This window comes from Chlamydotis macqueenii, chromosome 1 (genome assembly GCF_036417535.1).
Source record: "Chlamydotis macqueenii isolate bChlMac1 chromosome 1, bChlMac1.mat, whole genome shotgun sequence".
Lineage (NCBI taxonomy): Eukaryota > Metazoa > Chordata > Aves > Otidiformes > Otididae > Chlamydotis > Chlamydotis macqueenii.
Genome location: NC_141556.1, coordinates 78,652,658 through 78,673,667, shown reverse-complemented (window position 1 = coordinate 78,673,667; position 21,010 = coordinate 78,652,658). Strand labels below are relative to the sequence as shown.

The 21,010-nt window shown below is 40.4% G+C and overlaps 1 protein-coding gene across 2 annotated transcripts in view; it reads right to left on the bottom strand.

Moving 5' to 3' along the window:
• FBLN1 (fibulin 1) overlaps nucleotides 1-21,010 on the bottom strand; it is an 82,429-nt gene that overhangs the window by 23,510 nt on the left and 37,909 nt on the right. The window contains exons 8-15 of one of the 2 annotated variants that reach the window (XM_086757738.1): nucleotides 20,814-20,951; nucleotides 18,330-18,473; nucleotides 17,375-17,503; nucleotides 16,752-16,877; nucleotides 16,083-16,202; nucleotides 15,135-15,266; nucleotides 14,445-14,568; nucleotides 1,503-1,645 (exon numbers count right to left, since the gene is read on the bottom strand). In XM_086757738.1, coding sequence (XP_086613864.1) covers nucleotides 1,503-1,645; nucleotides 14,445-14,568; nucleotides 15,135-15,266; nucleotides 16,083-16,202; nucleotides 16,752-16,877; nucleotides 17,375-17,503; nucleotides 18,330-18,473; nucleotides 20,814-20,951 — 1,056 coding nt within the window. Of the gene's footprint in view, nucleotides 1-1,502; nucleotides 1,646-6,625; nucleotides 7,070-14,444; nucleotides 14,569-15,134; nucleotides 15,267-16,082; nucleotides 16,203-16,751; nucleotides 16,878-17,374; nucleotides 17,504-18,329; nucleotides 18,474-20,813; nucleotides 20,952-21,010 lie in introns of those variants that run through there. The other variant, XM_086757744.1, reaches the window with a different exon arrangement.

Here is a 21,010-nt window from a genome sequence, read left to right as displayed (position 1 = left end):
CCACAAACAGATGAGAGAAATTTAACAAGCACCTACCTCCTACGGCAAAATCTGCAAAAAGGGGAAGAAAAAAGTCACGGGGCATATGGCTATTATGTGAGTAAATGTGGCAAATGGGAATTCAGACTCAGGATTTCCTTTGACTGGGAAGCTGTATGAGTTAGAACTCAGAATGACTTTCTTTACCCCCAAAATTAAAACTCCTGGATATTGAAGGTTTGTTGTAGTTCAGCCCCGATCGGGACCAGACTATGCAGTCTCTCTCTCACTCCCCCCACCCTCCAAGAAAATAGGGAGAGATAATATAAGAAAAAACAGCTCGAGGTTTGAGATAAGGACAGGGAGAAAATCCTTAAAGTTACCATTACGGGCAAAACAGACTCGACTTGGGGAAAACTATTCATTTATTACTAAAACCAGCAGGATAATGAGACAGAGAACAAGATAACCTCCCTCCACCCCTCCCTCTTCCCAAGCTCTACTACCTTCCCCCCCCCTGAAGTGGCACAGGGCGGAAGAGGGAATGGGGGTTGCGGTCAGTTCCATCATGTGTTGTTTTACGCTGCTGCTTCATCGTCGGGGGAAGAACTCCTCACATTCCTCCTCTGCTCTGTTGTGGGGTCCCACCCATACACCTTCATGAAACTGCTCTGGCATGGGTCATCTCTTCCACGGGGTGCAGTCTCTCCAGAACAGCTGCCCCAGTGGGCCCTCCACAGGCCACAGCCTCCTTCAGACATCCACCTCCCCCAGTGTGGGGTCCTTCACGGGCTCCAGGTGGATCTCTGCTCCTCTGTGGACCTCCATGGGCTGCAGGGGGACAACCTGCTCCACCATGGTCATCACCACAAGCTGCAGGGGAATCTTGGCCAGGAGCTGCATTACTCCTCCCCCTCCTTCTGAACTGACCTTGGCATCTGCAGCTGTTCCTCTCACAAGAAAAATTCTACACAACAGGCTGGCAGATGCCTCTCAGAATCTCTTCACATCATCCATCTCATCTCTCCACTTCTTGCAGCCGGGCTGGGCAGAGTTGGGCCCAGTCGGCCACCTGGCAAGAGGCCAGAGGGTGAGGCCTGCAAGGCCCACGAGGCCTGCGCCTCCCCCTCTGCGCCTCTGCCCCTGATCAGCTTCTTCACATCTTCTCTTTTTATTTTTTTTTGTTTTCCCCTTCTTAAATTTGTTATCACAGAGGTGTTATCACAGAACATTCTGCTACCAATTGGCTCGGCCTTGGCCAGCAGCAGGTCCACCCTAGGCCCGGCCGAGTCCACTGAACAAAGGGGAGCAACTTCTAGCAGTTTCCTACAGAAGCTACCACCTTAGGTCCTCCCTCACTAAACAAAACCACAACAAGGTTTTAATTAAATGAACAGTACACCGTAATTTGGAACTGTGCAACCATTTTACTGCACCGGTAGCTAGCCTGGCTTTAGGCAAGAATTTCCGGTGGAGGTTTTATATGTTATAGTCTTGAAAGGAACAAGGAACAAACCACTTACCTTCAGGTCTTGTAAATTCTCTGAACGTGGGCAGTGAAATGACAGTGTGGGAAATTGTGTGGACTGGATCCAACACACAGTTGACATCATTTGGTCGACAAGACTTAATGCAACGGATAGTATCTGTCTTTTCAAGTCTGACACTAAGAGAAACAAGAGAGAGATGCATATATATCCTGAAAATTAATTACTTTGTGTTTTGCAGTCTGGGGAGCTAGAAACTGTAATTGGTGTGTGTTCATTCTTCACCTCAAAAACTTTAGACAAATGCAGACTGTCAGAACTGCTGGGCCACTGGAAAATCTGGCTTGGCTAGGAGTGGCAGTTAAAACCCCCTCAAACCCAGTTCTCCAAGCTAGCCATGTAAAAACAGGGCAAACTGTAGCGCGTAAGATGCTGTGCAAAGTCTCTGCCCAAGTACAAAGAGAACTAAACAACTAGGCCCAGATCCTCAGCTGCAGTGCACTGGTGTGGTCTCACCAAGTTCAGCGGAGCTACACTCACTTGCAGAAGGCTTTTTGTACTCCATGTGCTATCAGTCACATAAAGCAGAAACAATTGTTTCCATTCTGGAAATCTGGCAGGAAATACCGGAAGGGCCAATGTTTCACAATTTTCAGTGCAGCAAGAGCCAGAAAAGCCTCTCTTAAGTCTTTTTTTTTTTCACACCCACCCCCTTTCCATCTAAACTGAGAACACCAAGAGGAATGGAAACTGGGGGAGGAAAAAAGTTAACCACGTTATTTAAAACCTCAAAGATTGAATTCTGAGTTTGGGGAAATGGTAAGGGTCATTTCATATTCCATCTCAACCAGCTGCTCATTCGTCCTTGAAAGTCTATTAAAAGTTAAATGACTTCTTCTCACCCTTGTCCACTAGAGTGAATTTAAAGTCACTTACAGTTCAAGAACCTCACACAATACCCGGTCTGTGTTCACGAGAGATGAAAGGGACTTACAATGTGACTAAGCCCCACAAATGATCTCAACTTTGACCTGCCCATTTCTTCATATTTCTAAGTGGAAAAAAGAAAAGACTGCAATGTCAGGGAGGGGGAATTAAAAGATTAAAAGGAAGAAAAATTCACTGAGTAAAAGGGAATCAAAAATGGAAGCTTTATTTTGTCAGGTACCTCTGGAAATAAATGGTTCTTGCTCTTTTCAAAATGTGTCACCCAAGTCCATACCTACAAGCCATCTTTTTTCAGATGTTCAGAGGGACTTTATGGCTCTATTAATAATAAATACGTCAGTAACTTCTTATTAGACACTACCCACATTTGCTCATCAAACAAAACAAAGCCAAACACGCTGATATTGTATGAAGCTAAAATAAAGATAAAAGAGTAAACATGAATCAACATTAAGGAAATCATGCTTCAACATATGTCAACTGGCCTAGTCCATGGGAAGGCAATGAAGCTAGGTTAATTTACACCAGCTGAGTGCTTGTTATTCGCATTCTGTAGTTGATGTTTTGAGACTGGCCAGGAGATACAGGCCAAGAGAGACCTTTTACTTCCCACTGTTATCTGGGTACAAAATTTCATAATTTCCTAGACATCTCACAGGCAACAGAACAGGGCTTTCTGCTGAAATGCCTCATGCTGGTAATTTTTTAACAAATTAATTCTGGATATATAGACATAATAGTCTGACCTATAACAGATTCCATCTTCTTATTTTAAACCTCAGCTGCCAAATTAAGAAGGACTTCCAGCTACCTGACCCTTGCATCTGTGAAATAAGGATCAGCTAAATTACACGGTCTACTGCCAGGGTAAAATAGTGTATTCCAAAATACGTAACAACGAGAATTAAGGCATTTTGCATCGTTCCTGTTTCCTTCCCTCTCTCCCTCTTTTTTTCTTTCCTGTGTTTAGAGGAGTTCAGTAGATATTCACATCTATACAGTCACAGAAACGAACACTGCATCTTTCCTCAAGATCCTGCCGTGCTGGGGTCACAACAGCCAAGTCAGGCTGGTTTTACTTCTAATTATGTGTTTAAATATTCTGAAAAAAGCCATTTAAAAGTTTTTCTCTTTGCATGATATAACTTATAAATGATAACTATGGCATCATCTAAAGATTTCAGGGACACCAATAAACAGTAGCTCACATAACTCATTTTGGGACACTATTACTAATGAATTACTGGTGCAATACATACAGCATCCTTTTTTTTTTTATAGCTGTATTTAGATAATAGAATTTGTATGCAACAAACATTGTGGTAGGAATGTCTGACACATTCAGTATTGGTCTGCCTTTGCTCCTTCCTGGGAAGGAAAGGGACCTTTACTCGCAGCTTCAGCTGGAACATTTAACAAACATTTCTGAAATTCTCATTCAATAAGCAAATGAATTTGTTTAAGTCCTAAGACTTATATTCATAATTCTCACTTCTGATTCAGTGGAGTAAAGCATTCTAACATGAGTTAGCTACCCTGCATACAGAAATGGAGGATCACAATGATCACAAGTGATCTATGTTAGTTCCTGACTAAAACTAGTTTCTAGATCCATCCAGCTTGTAACAATACATGTGATGGAGAAAAGTTTATGTCAGCTCTATTTCTTTGCAGTGTTTCTCTCTCCTGTTACAAATGCCACTACCTCTTTTTCTGCATCCTCTGACCACACTGCTAAACTTGATTTTGTTCTTTCATTTTCCCCTGCCTAAATATTCATTCTCTGATCTCCTTTCTTTTGATATCCCTTCTAATTGCTTCAGCATATCCAGAGTGCAGTTGGTAACGCTTTGTTCTCTTACTGCTTTAATGGCACATCTTTAGACATCTTCTGGAACCATTTCTTTGACAACGAGCATCTATTTCAAATTCTGATATTTGCTACTAATGATGTGCCCTAATCTCACAATATTTTTCATTTTATCCTTACACATCATCTTTGCATTTGATCTTCTGATTAGTTGATGTTTTCCTTTTTGCTCATGTTCTCCTACAGTGGAGCTGTGACTGACAAAAGTTTTTTCCTTAGTGCTCAGTTTCTTTGTTTAAATCTTTCTTTCAAGTCCGCCCCCCCCCCCCCCCCCAACAAAAATTACAGCTTTGGAGCTGGTACTTCCTCCAGGTCTTTTTAATTGAAAAAAGTTAAGAAACAGCTCAGTTGCTCTGATAATTTTGCAAATAATCCTTTCCTGGATACAATTTTTTCTTTCTTCTTGGGTCCTGGTGTCATTCCTTTTCATATTCTCTGTTAGACTCAATTGGTAAGTTATTTGGACCAAGACTCGTGATTTCATTTTCATTTGGAAAGAACCATGCACATAAGTAGCACTGCATAATTGCACACGTTCTTGAAAGTTCCAGCTACGTTGCAGCATTAAAGCATCTAATGCAGGAGAATCTGAGCTCTGTCTTCTTGAATTATTTGCTGAATGCAATTAACATGGTAGCATTTTACAATACTGAGGGCCAAAATCTCACACTCCTTTCTCTTCCTGCCAAACAAATATATATTAGTGTTTGCTGAAATGAAGTTTATTTTTGAATCTTTATCCTACTTAATTACGGCCTCATAATGAACTGGTAGCCAGAGGGCATTTATATACAAGCATCCTCTGTGGTAGTAAGAAACTCCATTAGCTCAAGTAGCATGGGCTTGTGCTTTCAATATTTAAAGCTGGGACTCTATCCCCACTGGCAACTTCTGGCAGCTTTATAAGTATGTGTCAACAGACTTATTAAACACTGGCATTCCTTGTGAGACTTGAACTCCTGTCAGCCAGCTGGGATAAACTTTGCCTTAGGGAACATGTAATACTCTGGCAGAGTGCTGCAATCATGCCCCAATCTAGTCCTTGGCTGATAATGAGCCTGAGAACAATTCCTTGTGTTCAGGTGATTAAGGCTTGTGATCTTGGTTTAGAAGGTTCCCAGCTTCTAACCTTGTGCCTTGCCCTTGCAGTCTGTATTTACATAGTGAGGCTTTTTTTTTTATAGATGCATTCACATTAATTATTCCTCATTCATCTACGGACTGACTATTCTGCCAATGTACTGGTCAGCAGAGATATCTGAGCCCAGTGTAGACCATCTGAGGATGGTGTAAAAGAACATTAATTTTTAGATCATATCTCTGGGACTGAGCTTTCAATATTTAGCAATATAAGGACTGAAGAGTAAAATACATCCTTTCTAGCTCACAAAACAAATTAATTCCAAAGTAATTCCAGTTGTATTGTCTACATTGTTCTTGACTGCAAAGAAGTAAAGGAAGAAAGTTGCAGAAGTAAAGGAAGAAAGATTTGGATATTGGAATTATGGCTGACCTTTCAGGGCTGCTAGGGTTTAGTTGCGTAAACTCTTTATAGTTAAAAATTTATTGGCTTAGATATGGAAGTTGGAGAGACAAAAATGTTAGGAGACCAATTAAGTATCTTTTTTAAAAGTTCGTGTAGGCACATCTCAGGATACAGCCTGTGAAACAGAAAGGAGCTCTCTGCTACTAGCTGAATGCTGTTAGGAAGCTCATTGCTGTTTTCCCATCATTAGTTTTTCAATTCAGTGGAAATTCCACAGAAAGGAAGATGAAAAATCCCTAAAATAACTGTTCTTTAGAGGAGATTCTCTTTTGTACCATCCTTAAAAGTTCAAAATGGGATCTGTACCTGGTGGAAATCAGCGCAAGCTCACTGGCTACAACAGAGCCATGATAAATTAGCACAGCTTGAGAACCTGGCTCCACACTTTCAAAGTGACTTGTGTGCTGGGGCACTTCTGAGGTCCTAAGGGCCTAAGTTATGCTCTTTTAATAGATTTTCAGAAAATGCACAGTATTTGCCCCCTGAATGATAAAACTCTCTAAAGATGTCTCAGTTGAGACAGCTCAAGTTATGTACCTACTTCGTGTTGAAAATTTAGACCTAAACATATGCAGCTGTGTATCATCAGATGAGACCAAGTCCACTACTGTGTGAAGTAAATTAACAGTTTTGAGTCCTCAGTATATTCAGATAATAAGTACCTAAACACCAATTTCTGCTTTTTATAATGATGCAGAGTACACATAAGAATTTCCCCAAATTGAGATGTTTAGTGACAGGGGAAAGTGGAGAACTGTAATGATGATGGCAAATAAAATGCAAGTGCAGCATGCAACAGATGAACTAAAACTTTATTAAAATTGGTGAAAAAAAAGCTACTCTTAGAAGAGAAAAAGTAGCCAATGATGCTTGTAAGTTAGGGATCAAAGCTGTGCAGAGACAAAGATAAAAAGTTTGGCAATAAATGTGTTGACAGTTCCATGGCGGAAGAGTTGCATTTGAATTGTCAGAAGAAGGTCTCTGGGCTCTGTGATTTGCCGCTGCATGACCACAATGCCACTGTGGTTGTTCACTTTTTTTGTGGTGAAAAAACCCTCCTGGTTCCCGCTGATGATGGACAGCAGAATTTTATCCCCAGGGACAGCATTGGAAGGGCCCATGCGGAAAATGTCGGTGGGTACTTGAATGTTGGTAGGAAAAGAGAGGTGATAGTAGGTTATTCTCAGAGGCAGGCTCTGGCACTCCTTATTTTCATTACAAGGCAAGCGCTCACAGCGACTGCAAAAGTGAGAACACAAGACAAGAGGAAGATTAGCGTACATTTAGCAAGCGTGATAGGAGAGCAAGGGCAGTGGGGGTGGGAAAAGGTATGTTGACTCGCATACTGTATCCATTCTTCAGCCTAGCACCTCAGTCATTAAATGGACATTCATTAAATACGGATCAACTTGTTTGTGGTTCGTGCTTTTGGAGAAGCGTTGCCATTTTCAGAAGTGTTGCCCTTTCTTTGCATGTGCAGATGGATTGAGTCTAGCACCTCAGCGTGGGTGACAGTTTATCTGCATTCAGATCAGCTAAGCTCTTCCTAGGGAGAACACTGGCTTCTCCCTCCCCTCCCTCCAAGTTTTATTATTTTGTTGATTGGACATATGTTAAATAAAGGAAGAGATCCTAAGTGCTTAGTGAGATGGCCGTGTCCTACCTGGGATGTCTAGCGGGGTTTTAAGACTGAGCAAAGTATTCTGAAAACCACAAATGTACAAGCAGTTGGTCTTTCTGAGAGAGAAAGAGGCACTCAAGATACAGCACTATGTATGTTCATCATCTGACAGCATACACAGGAATGTAAAACTTATTTTCAACACTGCCTATGTTAAGGTTTATTTGCTTTGAAGACAAACCTTCTTCCTGATGTGGCATGGCATTTCTCTGTGCTACCAGGAGAACCAACCTGAGTCAGTCAACACACACCTAGACAAGCACTGAAAACAAAGTCCAATGGCCTGATGTCTCCAGCATGTGCCCTACACATTCAGTCCACTCTTGGGCAGCCTTGAGCCACAGGAATGACGCTGGTGAGTAAGAAAGTTGCCCTCTGCTGTTTTCGTCCCTTATCACTAGGCATGGCCTTACAGCATCAAATCCAGAGAACTAAGGAAGAGATAACCAACACAGGCTGAAAGTGAACAACAAATGTCAGCACTAGGCATCATGATCTGCATGGAGGGAGAAATCTCCTCCCTTTCTGTTACTAAAAGAAGTGAAGTTTGTCCTGTAAATTACGGCACAGAAGTACTTTGGGCATTAAAGTCATTGCTACTAAAGAATGTTGCACATTGATGAAGATCTGACATGTCATGCTACCTGGTGGGTCTGAGAAGTCTTTAAGAGAATTGCATACAAAGAAAGATTACGTGCACTTCAGATTAAAGATATACTCAAATCACCACATTCAAGTTGGTATCTAAACATCCTCTCAAACAGGTGCATGAAAGTAGAGGTAGACATGATGATCTCAGCTGGATGTTGGCACTGCAAAATTTGAGGATGATCAGGTTGTGCATGTGGGTCCAAACTTGCCTCATGCACAACTACAAATCAATTAAATTATGTAGAAGAGTCTCTCCACTCAAACCTGATATTCAGTCCACAGGCTGAGGTTTTGGAGCCTAAACTCACTTCTTTACTAAGAAACTCTCCAGCATGAAACCACGGTTAGCTTCTTACTACCTTAAGGAAATCTGAGTGCTCATTTCATTTATTTTCTTTTTAAATCTAAAATTGAGCTCCTATCAGGAGTATCTGGTAACAACAGAACTGCAGCTTCTAAGCAAGCACCACTTTGTTGCCAGTGCATGGTGACCTGAATTGCAGGAACGTCTCATTATATGCAAAATAAGCACTTTCAAAAAGAGGAGTTAAAAGCACCCTCAGTTCCTCAGTTTGTGTTCTATGTTTTCTTTTAATAATAATTCTTAATTTTATTCATGTGTGTAAAGAGCACGCACAAGTCTTCACAGGATGGTCGGCTAATTAGGTGTGGATACTTTGGGAATATTTTCAGGTATAGTGAGTTCTGCATTCTTTTCTGGAATGTCATCAATAACTCCACTAAAAAGCATTACTTGGTTTTATTGAAATCACAAGGCTACTTGGTTTTGCTGAAATCATGAAGCAAGTCAAGGCAGTTAATTTCTTAGTTGGATATGTTTTCTTTTTGGAAGCACTTACATGCTCATAAAGATGCCGCGATTTATTCTTTTATGAAAGTAAGAGGCATTTTATAATAACAGCCAGAATTGTAATAGAACAAAAAAACCAAAGGTCCTACCTTCCTAAGATTTGAAAAAGGACATTCTGCTGATTCAGAAAGTTATTTGCAGAGACAGATGTGCCTGCAGCTAGGAATTAGAATTATTCAGAATTCATCATCTTTTATCTTATTCTTTGGTGGTGCACACTACACACTGCACACTTCACTATAGGTTTACTTAATGTGCACTAATTGTTCCATCAAATAACCACAAGGGAGAGACAGCAAATAATACTGCTTTCAAGAATCAGAGTTCATTCTAGGGCCATGCACCACAAAGGCAATAAGCAAGAAGCATTTATATCCCAGTGTACTCTCTAGACCTCGTTTAAATGCTTCCTTTCAGTGTGCAGAAGAAACTCATACAGTGAGGGAATCTAACAACCTGCTAGTGAGTGAGTAGCCCAAGACCCCGGGTCTTCGGCATCTCAGGATGGAGGAGCTGGCTGTACATCTCCCACGCCCTGCCACCACACCATGTCGCTGTGCGAGGCGAAAATATTTTCTGCCTTCCCTCCTGTTAAATTTCTGAGCCTGGTTTTCACATGGTACAGAGGCAGTTTATTCAACTGTGCCCAAAGGAGCTGAATGGTATACAACAATTCCTCATGTGCTGAAGTGAAAAGAACTTTTTAGCAGGATTTATGGCTTTGTAATTTACTTCATCTCAGGAAATAATCTCAACATGCTGGACAACCAACCATGTATTATTACTAAACTATACACTACACATCTCTGAAATGCGACCCTGTAGATTTCCAGAGCTGTAACAATCTTCTGGACCTCCTAGAATATACTCCACTACAAGATGCTTACTCATGCTGTCATTGGTGTGTATTTCTTTTCGGCAGGTTGCACCACACCTTGAGGGCCAGATGAGCCATCAGCTGGGCAGTACCACCACATCATGGATCTCTACATTTATGTTAATAGAGCAGCTGTGTAGGGAAGGTGATTTTTGTCTTAAACAGACCAGAGGTTAAAGGGAATGAAACCAACTGATGGTTGGTTTTCCCAGGTATTTCTTAACCAGAGGAGAATCTGGAGTCCCACTTCAGGCTCAAGCGGGAATGCAGTATACAGCAGTACAGTAGACAGGATGGACAAATACTCTGCATGTTCCTCTTGTGTGAAGCTGGAAAGTCTTAGGGAGTTTTCAAGCTATAGAAGAGAGAGACTCATCTCCATTTTGCCCTCAGCACCGAGCCTTTATGTCCTATCCTTGCCTCTTTCTTCTGTCTTTCCCAACCTGGCGCCTCCTTCCTGTCCCCTTTGTGTGTCTATGTCCTTTGTGCTCATACAAAAATTTGGTATCAGGACTGTCTACTCAGCCACTGCCAATCCTTCTCTTCTTGCTCCATCCTCTCCTGGCTGACACTTGGTTCTCTCCTTTTCTACCTCACAGCCCTAGGCCCAAAGCATACACCCCTTCCCTCAGTATCTTTGTGCAGCCATCTCAAATTATTCCTCGCTCGGATGGGTCTTCATCCAAATCTTGCATCAATCACCCTTAAATGATAAGCCCCTCACTTCTGTGGTTGTTTTCCCCCTTATCTCTAAATTGTTTTACCCAATTTTACCTTCTATCCCTCAAGCATCTCCCAGATTCATTCTCCTCACCTCATCACACCTTCAGATCCCTCTCTCCCTACATTTAGCCTCCTTATCCCTAAGTTGATCTTTCCTTCTTACCAAGCCAGCTTTTCTCTCATTCATGTTAGAAACAGCTTTCTTATCCACAGCATCTGGGTTGTCTTTGAAAGCACGGAAGAAGGAGGCTCTGGGGTTGTCAGGGCCAGCGGCACCTGGCCCAGGACAGATAGGAGCTGACATTATGGGGAAGATTGGTCTTCTTTCCTGTGACCATACCTGGGAACAAGCTCAGACAATCTGTGGAGTTGGTACTTGCGCATTTTAGACTGCTTTAAAAAGCTGCAAGAAGCTCAGGTCTGCTAAATCAGAAGAGAATTGTTTGTTGCTAAAAATAAACAAAGACCTCTCTACTGATAGGAAGAATTAAATGAGGAAGACATTCAAACACAAAGACAGATTCCCACAGTCAAACATAAAGACAGATTCCCACTGAGGCTACGAAATCCTTAGCATTCAAGGACTTGAAGTAAAAATTAAACAACTCTCAGAAATACTCCAGGTAGACCTGATTCTGTTTTGGCATAATTTCAGAAGTTTCAGAGGTTTTTGGTAAGGATGAGAAAAAGCGCAAAAGTAAGCTCCTAACAAATTTCAGATTTCTGCTCCAAAACATGACAGCAAACAGTTGAAAGAAAAAAAAATCACCAAAATATCTTAAACATAAAAAACAATGTGTTCCTCCCTACCCTTGTTCTTGGAAATGAGTGAACTGCTTTGGTTGAAATTTGCCAAAACTTGAGCCTGAGTCAGACACCTGGCATGTAAAATTTCAACCGTTGGTTACATTTTGGCAAAATTCTAAGCAGTTAAAAACAGGTCCTAATAATGAGAAACAACAGGCAGCCTTAATAATATGCAGACATATCTAGAATATAAAAATATTTCCCAATCTGGCTCAATGCAGCACACATTTCTGACACGCCGCCATAACCACTTCTTATCTTTTCTACTATTTTTCTTGGCTTAAATATTACAAATGTTTGACTTCAGTGTCACATAAAGGGAATTTAATTGTTATGCAATTTGAAAATAAAAAGTGCTTGGCGAGGCAGTACAGCGAGTTAAGTCCTATTGTGAGTAGCAGTAGATCTTAATTATCCTTGGAAAAATATCAAGCCTATAGGCTGATCAGGGAAAAAAAAAATGCAGAATTCAAGCAAAGGAGATAAGACCTTCAATAAAATTGCTACCATTAAGGAACGGAGCACGCACTTTGCTGGTCTTTGGGGAAGGTGACACAGGCTGTTTGCTCCTGAAGCTCAGAATACCTATACAGCATCCTGAGCTTTCAGCCTGTAGCATGGGATGATCCTGCAATTACTTCACTGGATGACAAGCAGCCACCATGCAAAAATCTCTGCTTTAAACGTATTGGGTAAGGAAACTTCGGGATCACTGATGGCTGTTGCTCATACAAAAGTATTTTAAGGAAAAATAAGAGTGAACAAACTTGGATTTGTAGGACTGAGGACAAATTAATGATAGCTGTTCCAAAGAAAATATCTGAGAAAAGAGTAAAAAAATCCCATGAGGTGCCAACTTGATGGGAATGGAAAATGTGTTGTCTTTCTTATGATGTGCGAAGTTGGTGAAACTGGAATGTGTTTTGAATAAAAAGGAGAGGAAAATAGTATCTGTAATAGAAATGATGTTATGAGAAGCCAACTATTTTGATTTTAGATTCCTGGCACAAGGTTGAGTGAAAAAGTGATCTAACGCCATTATCATGAAAAAGCTAATGAAGATATGCTAGCTATCAGCTATGTTGGGTTATATATGCCAAAAATAAATTGTTCAGGAACACATAAATTAGTTTGGCTGTAAAAAGGGTGCTAAAGAGCTGTCTTACAAAACTCCTCCCCAGTGGGGACAAGGTAAACCAATACCCTGCTTCTGGCACGTTAGTATAATACTCATATACTGACTAAGTAGGGGAGTACCTATCTCCTGATTGAACTAACTTGGACTTTTTGAGATAAATATAATGAACTCATATTCTCCTCGGTTGATGCAAACACATTTTTGACAATAAATTTAGTAACCGTGTCTGTAGCTGTGGAGAAGGGAAAACCTAATAAATCCAACAAGATAATAACTCAAGAAATTAAAATAATTAGAACTTCACTGAGCAGCTACGGGATTTGTGTCTGACTCATAGCCTAATTATAGCCCTAGCACATCAGAAGAATCTCTCCCTGTGAGTCTGTAAGTTAGGCAGAGTAAGCCATTACAGGGCCCCAACAATCCAGACACAGAAAAACAATTCAGACATTCTACTACTTCCCCAAAAGATCCCTTACATCCCAAATAGACACCAATTTCAACACATGCATAAAAATATAGACAAGAAAGAAGATGAAATGGAATGCGTGTGTATGACGTGTATTTTATATACTAAACTTTGCAACTCAGAGATGTCTGTAAGAGTAGAAATCTGCTAATTCTGCTTAGTGGCCCACTGCAATTTTTTTTTTAATTAGGATACAAATGAACCCACAATATTACAAACAAAGAGAACATCTCTATCACGAAGCACTGCTTGTTTATTGAGGTGACAAATATAATTTAAAATTTAATTACTATTGACACTTCTCAGAATACAAGCATATTTTATAAATACCTGGTTTTATACTATGAACTCCCTCTACTCTCATCAAATACATCTGCTGTGCCACTTATATGGCACTTTGCAGATTAAGGTTTAAATGGAAACTAACTAACCCCTACAAAGTCCCTATGATGAAGATCACTATTAGCTTCATTCTTCGGAGGAGGCATGGAGTACTCAGTTTTACCTAAAAGATGGTGGGCAGATGAACACTGATTGTGAAAAGTAATAGCAGGTTGACGACAAATGTGATTTATCAGCTTTCCTCCCTAGCTAGTGGAGCATACACTTACCTGAGCATGGGACACATGGGAGGGACTGTGGAGCAGCCTTCAGAGGAACTGCTGGAGTACAGGGTGGCCATAAAGCCCCAGGCAGGGGGAAAAGCCGCCACCCACATCAGCCATAAACTCTAGCTATGCAACTGAAATTTTGCAACAATTCTCCATACCCCTAGCACCATTTGATGGGTATAAAGGAGCTGCCAGCTGCTTCTCCTCCCATACCTATGCCTCATTTTCAATACCAAAATGCATAGACTTTCTCTGAGCTAGGTTAAGAGACATAAATATGGGCAGCAGCTACCATACCACCCTTGCTAGGGTTCCGAGCTATTTTAACAGAGGTAAAATGGTACTAAAGATAAGATATTCTTGCAATGCTTTGCAACAGCACTGGTACAACTTCAGAGAGGGAGCTAAAAATAACTCTTTCATTGGAGTGTAATAGCAAGGAATGACTACGTGTAAAAGGAAATAAAAGTGGGAATTTCGAAGCTGACTGTAACTCTCCTAACAGGTTGTCTGCAAGACTGCCAGGGAGAGAACATCAGCTATGGCTCTACAGATCATTATGATGCAAATCACTGACACATGGCATTTTAGAGGGAACAGTCTTTTTCCTAGACTGAAATAGGAGCATGAGAAAGGGACCAGACCTGTGTGTGCAAAACATAGGCTAGGCCTACCAACAAAGTACATATTTGCCAGAATCTGTTATGTATTCAGCTGGCCATGGCATCACATAAAGGAGATCATGTCACCGAAAAATTTTTCAATCTTGGAAAAGAAAGTACTTACGTATCTCCTGACTTGCGGTAATTTTCTGGGCATTCCAAAGACAGACAGCGAAAGCCCCCCTGGATGTTAAAGCAGGTCTCATTGAAGGAGCAGTTGTGGCTTTCTGCAACACACTCATCGATATCTGCCAAATGGAAAAAGGTGAGTGGATTAAACATGTGCCTTTCCTCTACTTGCAGGTGCCAGATGATGAAAGTATCATATTAGGCATATTAGGTACCACATACAGAACACAGTGCAATTAAACATTATTACAGGATTGGAAGGGGAGGGCAGGAGAACAAAAAAGAAGAAAACTAACACAAAACCAGGCAAAAACAGGAAAAGGAAAAGCAGCAGTGCCACTAAGTGGACAAGACTTAAATATATGCTGAAATGTTTACAGCATGATATTTCCTTTTAATGGCTAAACTAACTCATACCATTTCACAGTGGAAATCTTCATCTTCAGAATTTGTTATAATTATTTACTAATGTTATAAAAAGTAGTCTCTACTACATCCTATAGTTTATAAGATAAATTTTCCCACATATTTTTTTATAAAATATTTGTTTTTTCAGATGTCGAGCTGATGTTTACTGTTTTATCTATAATGTTGTATTGAAGGCATTTTTTTAAACATAAAAACTTGCTAGAACTTTTCAGAGGTCCACAATCCAGTTTGGTCTCCCTGCAGTTATTGAACTCACCTTGGCAGTTGCGTGCGTTGGATGCCAGCCTGTAACCAGTGGAGGGACAAGTACATTGAAAGCTCCCAGGAATATTAATACATCGAAAGGAACAGATATGCCCTCCAGTCGGTAAAGCACATTCATCAATATCTGCAAGAAGAAAACACCACCTATTTACTATGTGTTCATGACATTCAACCAAGTGCACACGTATGGTGTTCCCACTGCGAGCTTCAAACACTTTCATTATTCTAATTCCTGGGCAAGGAAAAAGACCATCAGGTAGGGGTGGCTCTAGTTAATACAGGCTGTCAACAATAAATGGAGGTGTGAAGAAAATTAAAAGCAATGTAAGAGCCCAAGAGACCAAGTAAATGCATAAGAGCAAGGACTTTACAGGGACATGTATGATAGTACTTTACAAAAGGGAGGGAGAGGAATAGTTTTATCCCTGTTCTTAAAAAGCAAAATCGAGATGAGGCTTCTGCCCAAGGTCCTACTATCTAGTAAGTCTAGGAGACCGAGGTCCAAATTCATTATCTTGTCCACAAGGTCACACCCACATCCTCCTTGTATTTGAGGAAAACATACTTAGACATTAGTTCAGAACCAGCCACAAAAAGAGGGTATATAAAATACTACCTAGTAATACTATGTATTGCATATGTAACATAATTCTGTTAGTTCCTCTGGAAAAAAAAATAATTCTGGCAAGTTACAAAAGTATGCCAAGCTACAAGCCAGTGTAAACAGCAGAACTGACATCACCCAAGCAGAGATATTTCTAGACTAGGACATGCGTGGAAGACCTTCAATTAAATAAAGTTTCATAGTTTCACAGGAAAATACCAAAGAGAATCAAATGTTAAAATGAAATAATTACAAGTACATGGAACTATTCATGTATGTTACAGTGAGAATACGAAATGCTCACTCATCCTCTACCTGCAAAACGATAATGCTTACCTTCACATGAAATCCCATCTATGTCACTAAGTTGAAAGCCACGGCGGCAGTAACACTGGTAAGAGCCATACACATTGGCACACTCTTGACTGCAAGGGCTGCTCTCACACTCATTTAAATCTGAAATGCAAAATTATATACCTGAATGTCAAATTTCTTGCTACATTCATCACTCCTGTTACGGGATTAAGACAAAACTTTGGGCAACATTTTTTTAAATTAAAAAAGGGTGGTATGTATGTCACTGAGTAAGCTGGAAATAAGTGGCTTCGGGTGTATTGCTCTCAACGGGGTCTGGCAGTGTACGTTAATCTGCACTGTGCTATTATTTCCCACTGTCCTTCAAGGTGTGTGACTTGGAGGGAGTCTTTAGGACCACACTTGCATTTTTATATCTGGGTATCAGCAAGGCTGGTTTTGAAGGTCTTGAATCTGATCTAGATGATTCACCCTTCAAAATACAGTAAATGTAGTCCCATACACCTCTATGTGATCCAGCCAAAGCACAATATATTGGAACTGTGGGCTACAGTGGCCTTGATTAATCATAACTGCATTGATTTCTTACGCCATTCAAGTGCAGTCTTACAAGCTAAAATCAAGCAGAAATACCCTAAACAGCAATGAGCCATATCTCACGCTATGTGCCAAAGCATATGACAGCCGTACCTTCACATGACCTGCCATCAGTTGAAAGTTTGAATCCCATGGTACAAGTACAGTAATAGGAACCAGGAGTATTCTCACACTTGTGAGCACAAAGCCGGCCTGGATAGCGTCTGCATTCATTGATATCTGCAATGATAAATATATACAGAGGTCTATGTGTTGGCTGGCTTCGCTGCAATAGCAGTCTGCAAAATAATGTGGTCATAAAAATTTGATTTTTATTTTCCAGATCTAAACTTCATACTAGAGAGGGAAGGACTTGCTCAAAATGCTCATTTAGAAGCATCCCAGTGCATAAGTGAATTAGATCTATAAAGAAGAAAGTTGCTTTGATCTTCCAAAGGAATGTTTTGCTGTAGGTGCCTATAAAAGTATCACAGAAAACACACTCTCATAATCTTACCTTTTAAGAAGATAAGAGATAACACGTTGACTATACTAACACAGCTTCCTTTGAAGTATCAGCATCTCTTTAATATGATATTAGATTTATACAAATAATACAGCAGTCAATTTTACATTCAGATGAAAGAGGTTACGCAGAGAGCAGTAACATTCTTTACACGAGATCATTTTTTAAAATGCCATGGCTGCATGTATTTAAGGCAATAGGTGCAACTTACCAACACAAGTTCTACTGATGACATCAAAAGAATAGCCAGATTTGCACTCACAACGGTAATTGCCTGGGGCGTTTATACAACCATGTCCTTCTCCACAAGGCTGATTAGAGGATGAGCACTCATCCACGTCTAAAAAAAGGAGAGAAGTGATTGAAAGTACACTTCTGAGCACTCAAGTTGAGAGAAGAGCAACATGTTGACATATTTCTGTGTCCTCTAGTAGTTTTAAGGTGTTTTGAAAGAGAAAGCAAGATTTTGATCTAGCTCTCAGCTTCCACAAGAAGATCAGAGTCACAAATCCAAACTATTCTTACTGAAGCAGGTCATCTCTCAGGTGTCCTGTTAATGTTGATGGACTTGGGAGGGAAAACAAATCAGGAAATCAGACAATCTTTGGAGGAAATCAAGTGCAAAATTGTTTTATTATGAACACTCAATATTCATGGATCAGATCCGCAGCTACTGCAAGATGCCAGAGACTCACAGTCAGTAATGCTTTGATAAGCCATTTACAAAAGTTGAAAACACATGCAAAAATACCTCTTTTTGCAAAAGCCACCTTAGTTAAAAGCCAGTCAAAGGCATATATGCCTTTCAACATTACTTGAACGGCTTCTGTGGGGCATTAAGTGGGTCTTGTATTATACCTCTGTATTGGGGAGATTTTAGACCACACAGCGTTTTTCCAATATGCTAATATAGTCAAAGGCAATGGCAGTTTTGGAGAGTGATTTATCCTTTTCTCAGAATATAGAGTTACTTGAGTTATATGAAGGACAGAGACTGGATCCTTGTCATTCTTCACTTGTTGGGACTGCCATGATGGAAAGGATAGGATCAAGAATTGACTGTGGGAATGGGAAAAACTTGGCCAAAATGCAAGAAACTGGTAAACGTAAATGAGAGATGTGATTTATTTTCTTCAAAATGTTTTTTCTTCCTAACTGTTACTTACCTACACATCTTGTTCCATCTTCATTGAGATGATAACCTCGGCCACAGCTGGGCGAGATTCGCTGGCAGGTATACGAGCCATCAGTGTTAATACATATCTGTCCAACTGGGCATGGCATGTTGGTGCTCAGGCATTCGTTGATATCTACAAGAGCACAAGAAGTCAATGTAACTATCTGCTATCTGAAGATGTTTAAGGTCAGATGCTTTCCTTATGTAATCTTTCAGAGGATTATATCCTGATGCAATCCTTCAGAGTGTGAAAAGTTCTGCCCATGGGAGAACAAAACTATTCGTGCCATTCAGCTTCACCAATACAATGCTTCCAGAGTGAAGATGGGGAGAAGTATGACAGGCCCAGATCTCACAGAAAAGCAGAGGAAACTGGGTGTAGAACTGGCATTTGTTCAAAAGCCTTTGAAATTCTCCCCTAAACCTATAAAGAGATGATCAACAATTCAGTTCACCAGCTCAACCAGCTATGCTGCCGTCTGTAAATGAGCTATTTGGTTGTGCGATCTCAAAGAGGTAGCAGCTGACTCAATTTTTACAGAGAGATAAATTGCTGCTCATAGGTATTCACAATGAATACCTTACCTTGTCTTACAGTAAGCTGTCCATGTAAACACATAAGAATGTGAATTATGTCTTCACAAGACCATGCAGCCCTCTACCATCCATCAAACATATGTCTGTTTTTTTACAAACTGGACTTCATATCACTTCATGCCAAAGATATCCTTTGCCTGGTAAGAACTCATTATAAATTAAAATCTCAGAAAATGTAATGAGATGAGACTAAGTTGTATTGGAGTACGATCTGGTGCCGTGTATCTAGCCAAGAAGGTAGGAACTCACTGTTATGCAAGGTTAGCACATGCTATGAGTTCAGGGGAAAGGAGTTTCAGAGTTGGGAATCAGTGGCCACCAGAGGTACTGAGGCAGCCTTTGCTACCTGGAAATGTTAACGTAACTAAGACCTGGCAGCTTGTAGGAGCAGCACTGCTTGTGAGCAGATGCATTTGCACCCCATAACCTTCAGTAAAGTCCAGCTTCACATGAATATTTCTCTGCCTAAAATTTCCCCAGCTGTTTCACTGGGATATTATCAATTTTTACACAGTGGTACTGTTAACTGTTGAAGAGCTACTGCTTTTCAGCTGGTATGGTACAGTATTAAGCACAGCATCTAGGATGGAAAATGTTGGCTGCCTGAAGATGGGGAAGGGGACGTAGTAGATTGTGAAACATTTCAGCTAGGCCTATCCTAGCTCACGAAAGTATAAAATTTTCAACTTACAAAGACACTAGTAAGACAGGAAAGTTTTCATACTTTTTCTCCTCAGGACCACATAGGGCAGCATTTGATTCACAGTGTGTAAAATCAGCCCGTGAAGTTGTTTTGGTAAATATTTTGAGCAAATGTACTTTAGGGGACATAACTATTGCTGCTGCAAATTGATGTGGCTTTACTACTGTCAGAGAAGGCAAGCTAACTACTAACTGCCGTTGACCTGGTGCTAGCTATGGCAAATATACGTCTTCAAAGGGTTTGTTGTGCACAAGCCACTGGCCCCCTTTATTTTAAAGGCTGCAATTTTCTTTTTGGTCTCAGTGTTTCCAGTGTCAGATTTCGGCACTACAGGGTATGATATGGTTGGGAGAAGGAGGAGTTGACAATGAGCTAGACTTGGCAGCTGCTGCCGCTCAGCCTGTTCCACAAGTCCAAGACACGCTACACCTCTGGGGGAATTCAAAGTTAAGTTGAGACTTGAAAATACTACTCGAGGGAATAACTGATAGATTTGTCGGTCACATTAGACAATTCCATTTAGAGTCTGCTGGAAACCAGTAATTCTAACATTTTTATAGAAAGGTTGTAATTCTGTTTTGTAGGAGTCTTGGAGACAAAGCACTAACTCAGCAGATTGTAATCATTCTTTAAAATAAAACTCCTCTCCACGCTTCTCCACAGTGTATTATAACTGGCCCACCATTCTCATACATAGTAAGATTCTTCTTCGGCTATAACTAACGGGGGACAGGTCTGGAAAGACCTACATATCTGTAAAACTAGGCATACTAATATCAACAAAGTGTGTTACAAATGATGTCATAAATTACAGCTTTTTATACCAAGCTTTAGCTAAAATGTTTTGCATAGAGGGAGATAAAACATATCACAATTTTTTTACAAATTTTGTTTCAAAATACCCAAAGACTTAAGGAAAATGTTCAAATGCAGCTAAGTGCCTTAGGTAAACAAATCTAATTCAAAATAGAGATCTAGTATTTAAGTCTTTTATTTAAATGGTTTTTGTCTGTAAATCTTACCTGTGGGATCAAGCCTTTAAAAGAGCACAAAAAACACATAGCAGAGCAACTCATACATGCACAAAGAATGACTTGAGAAGCTCAGAACTCACCCAGAGAAACTACTCATAGGCAACACTCAAGTATTCAGTGAGATAAAAATAAGTCTTACCAATACAGTTGCCTAGCGCATCTTGTATAAACCCATTCATGCACTGTAGCTTGGGTCGGCAACGGAAAGATCCTGGAGTATTCTGACAGATAAAATCGGGGGGGCAGTTATGAGTACCAGTCTCACATTCGTCAATATCTGGTACATCACAAAAAAAAATTGTTAGCGGGAGTTTGACAGAAGCTTTTTCATCACAT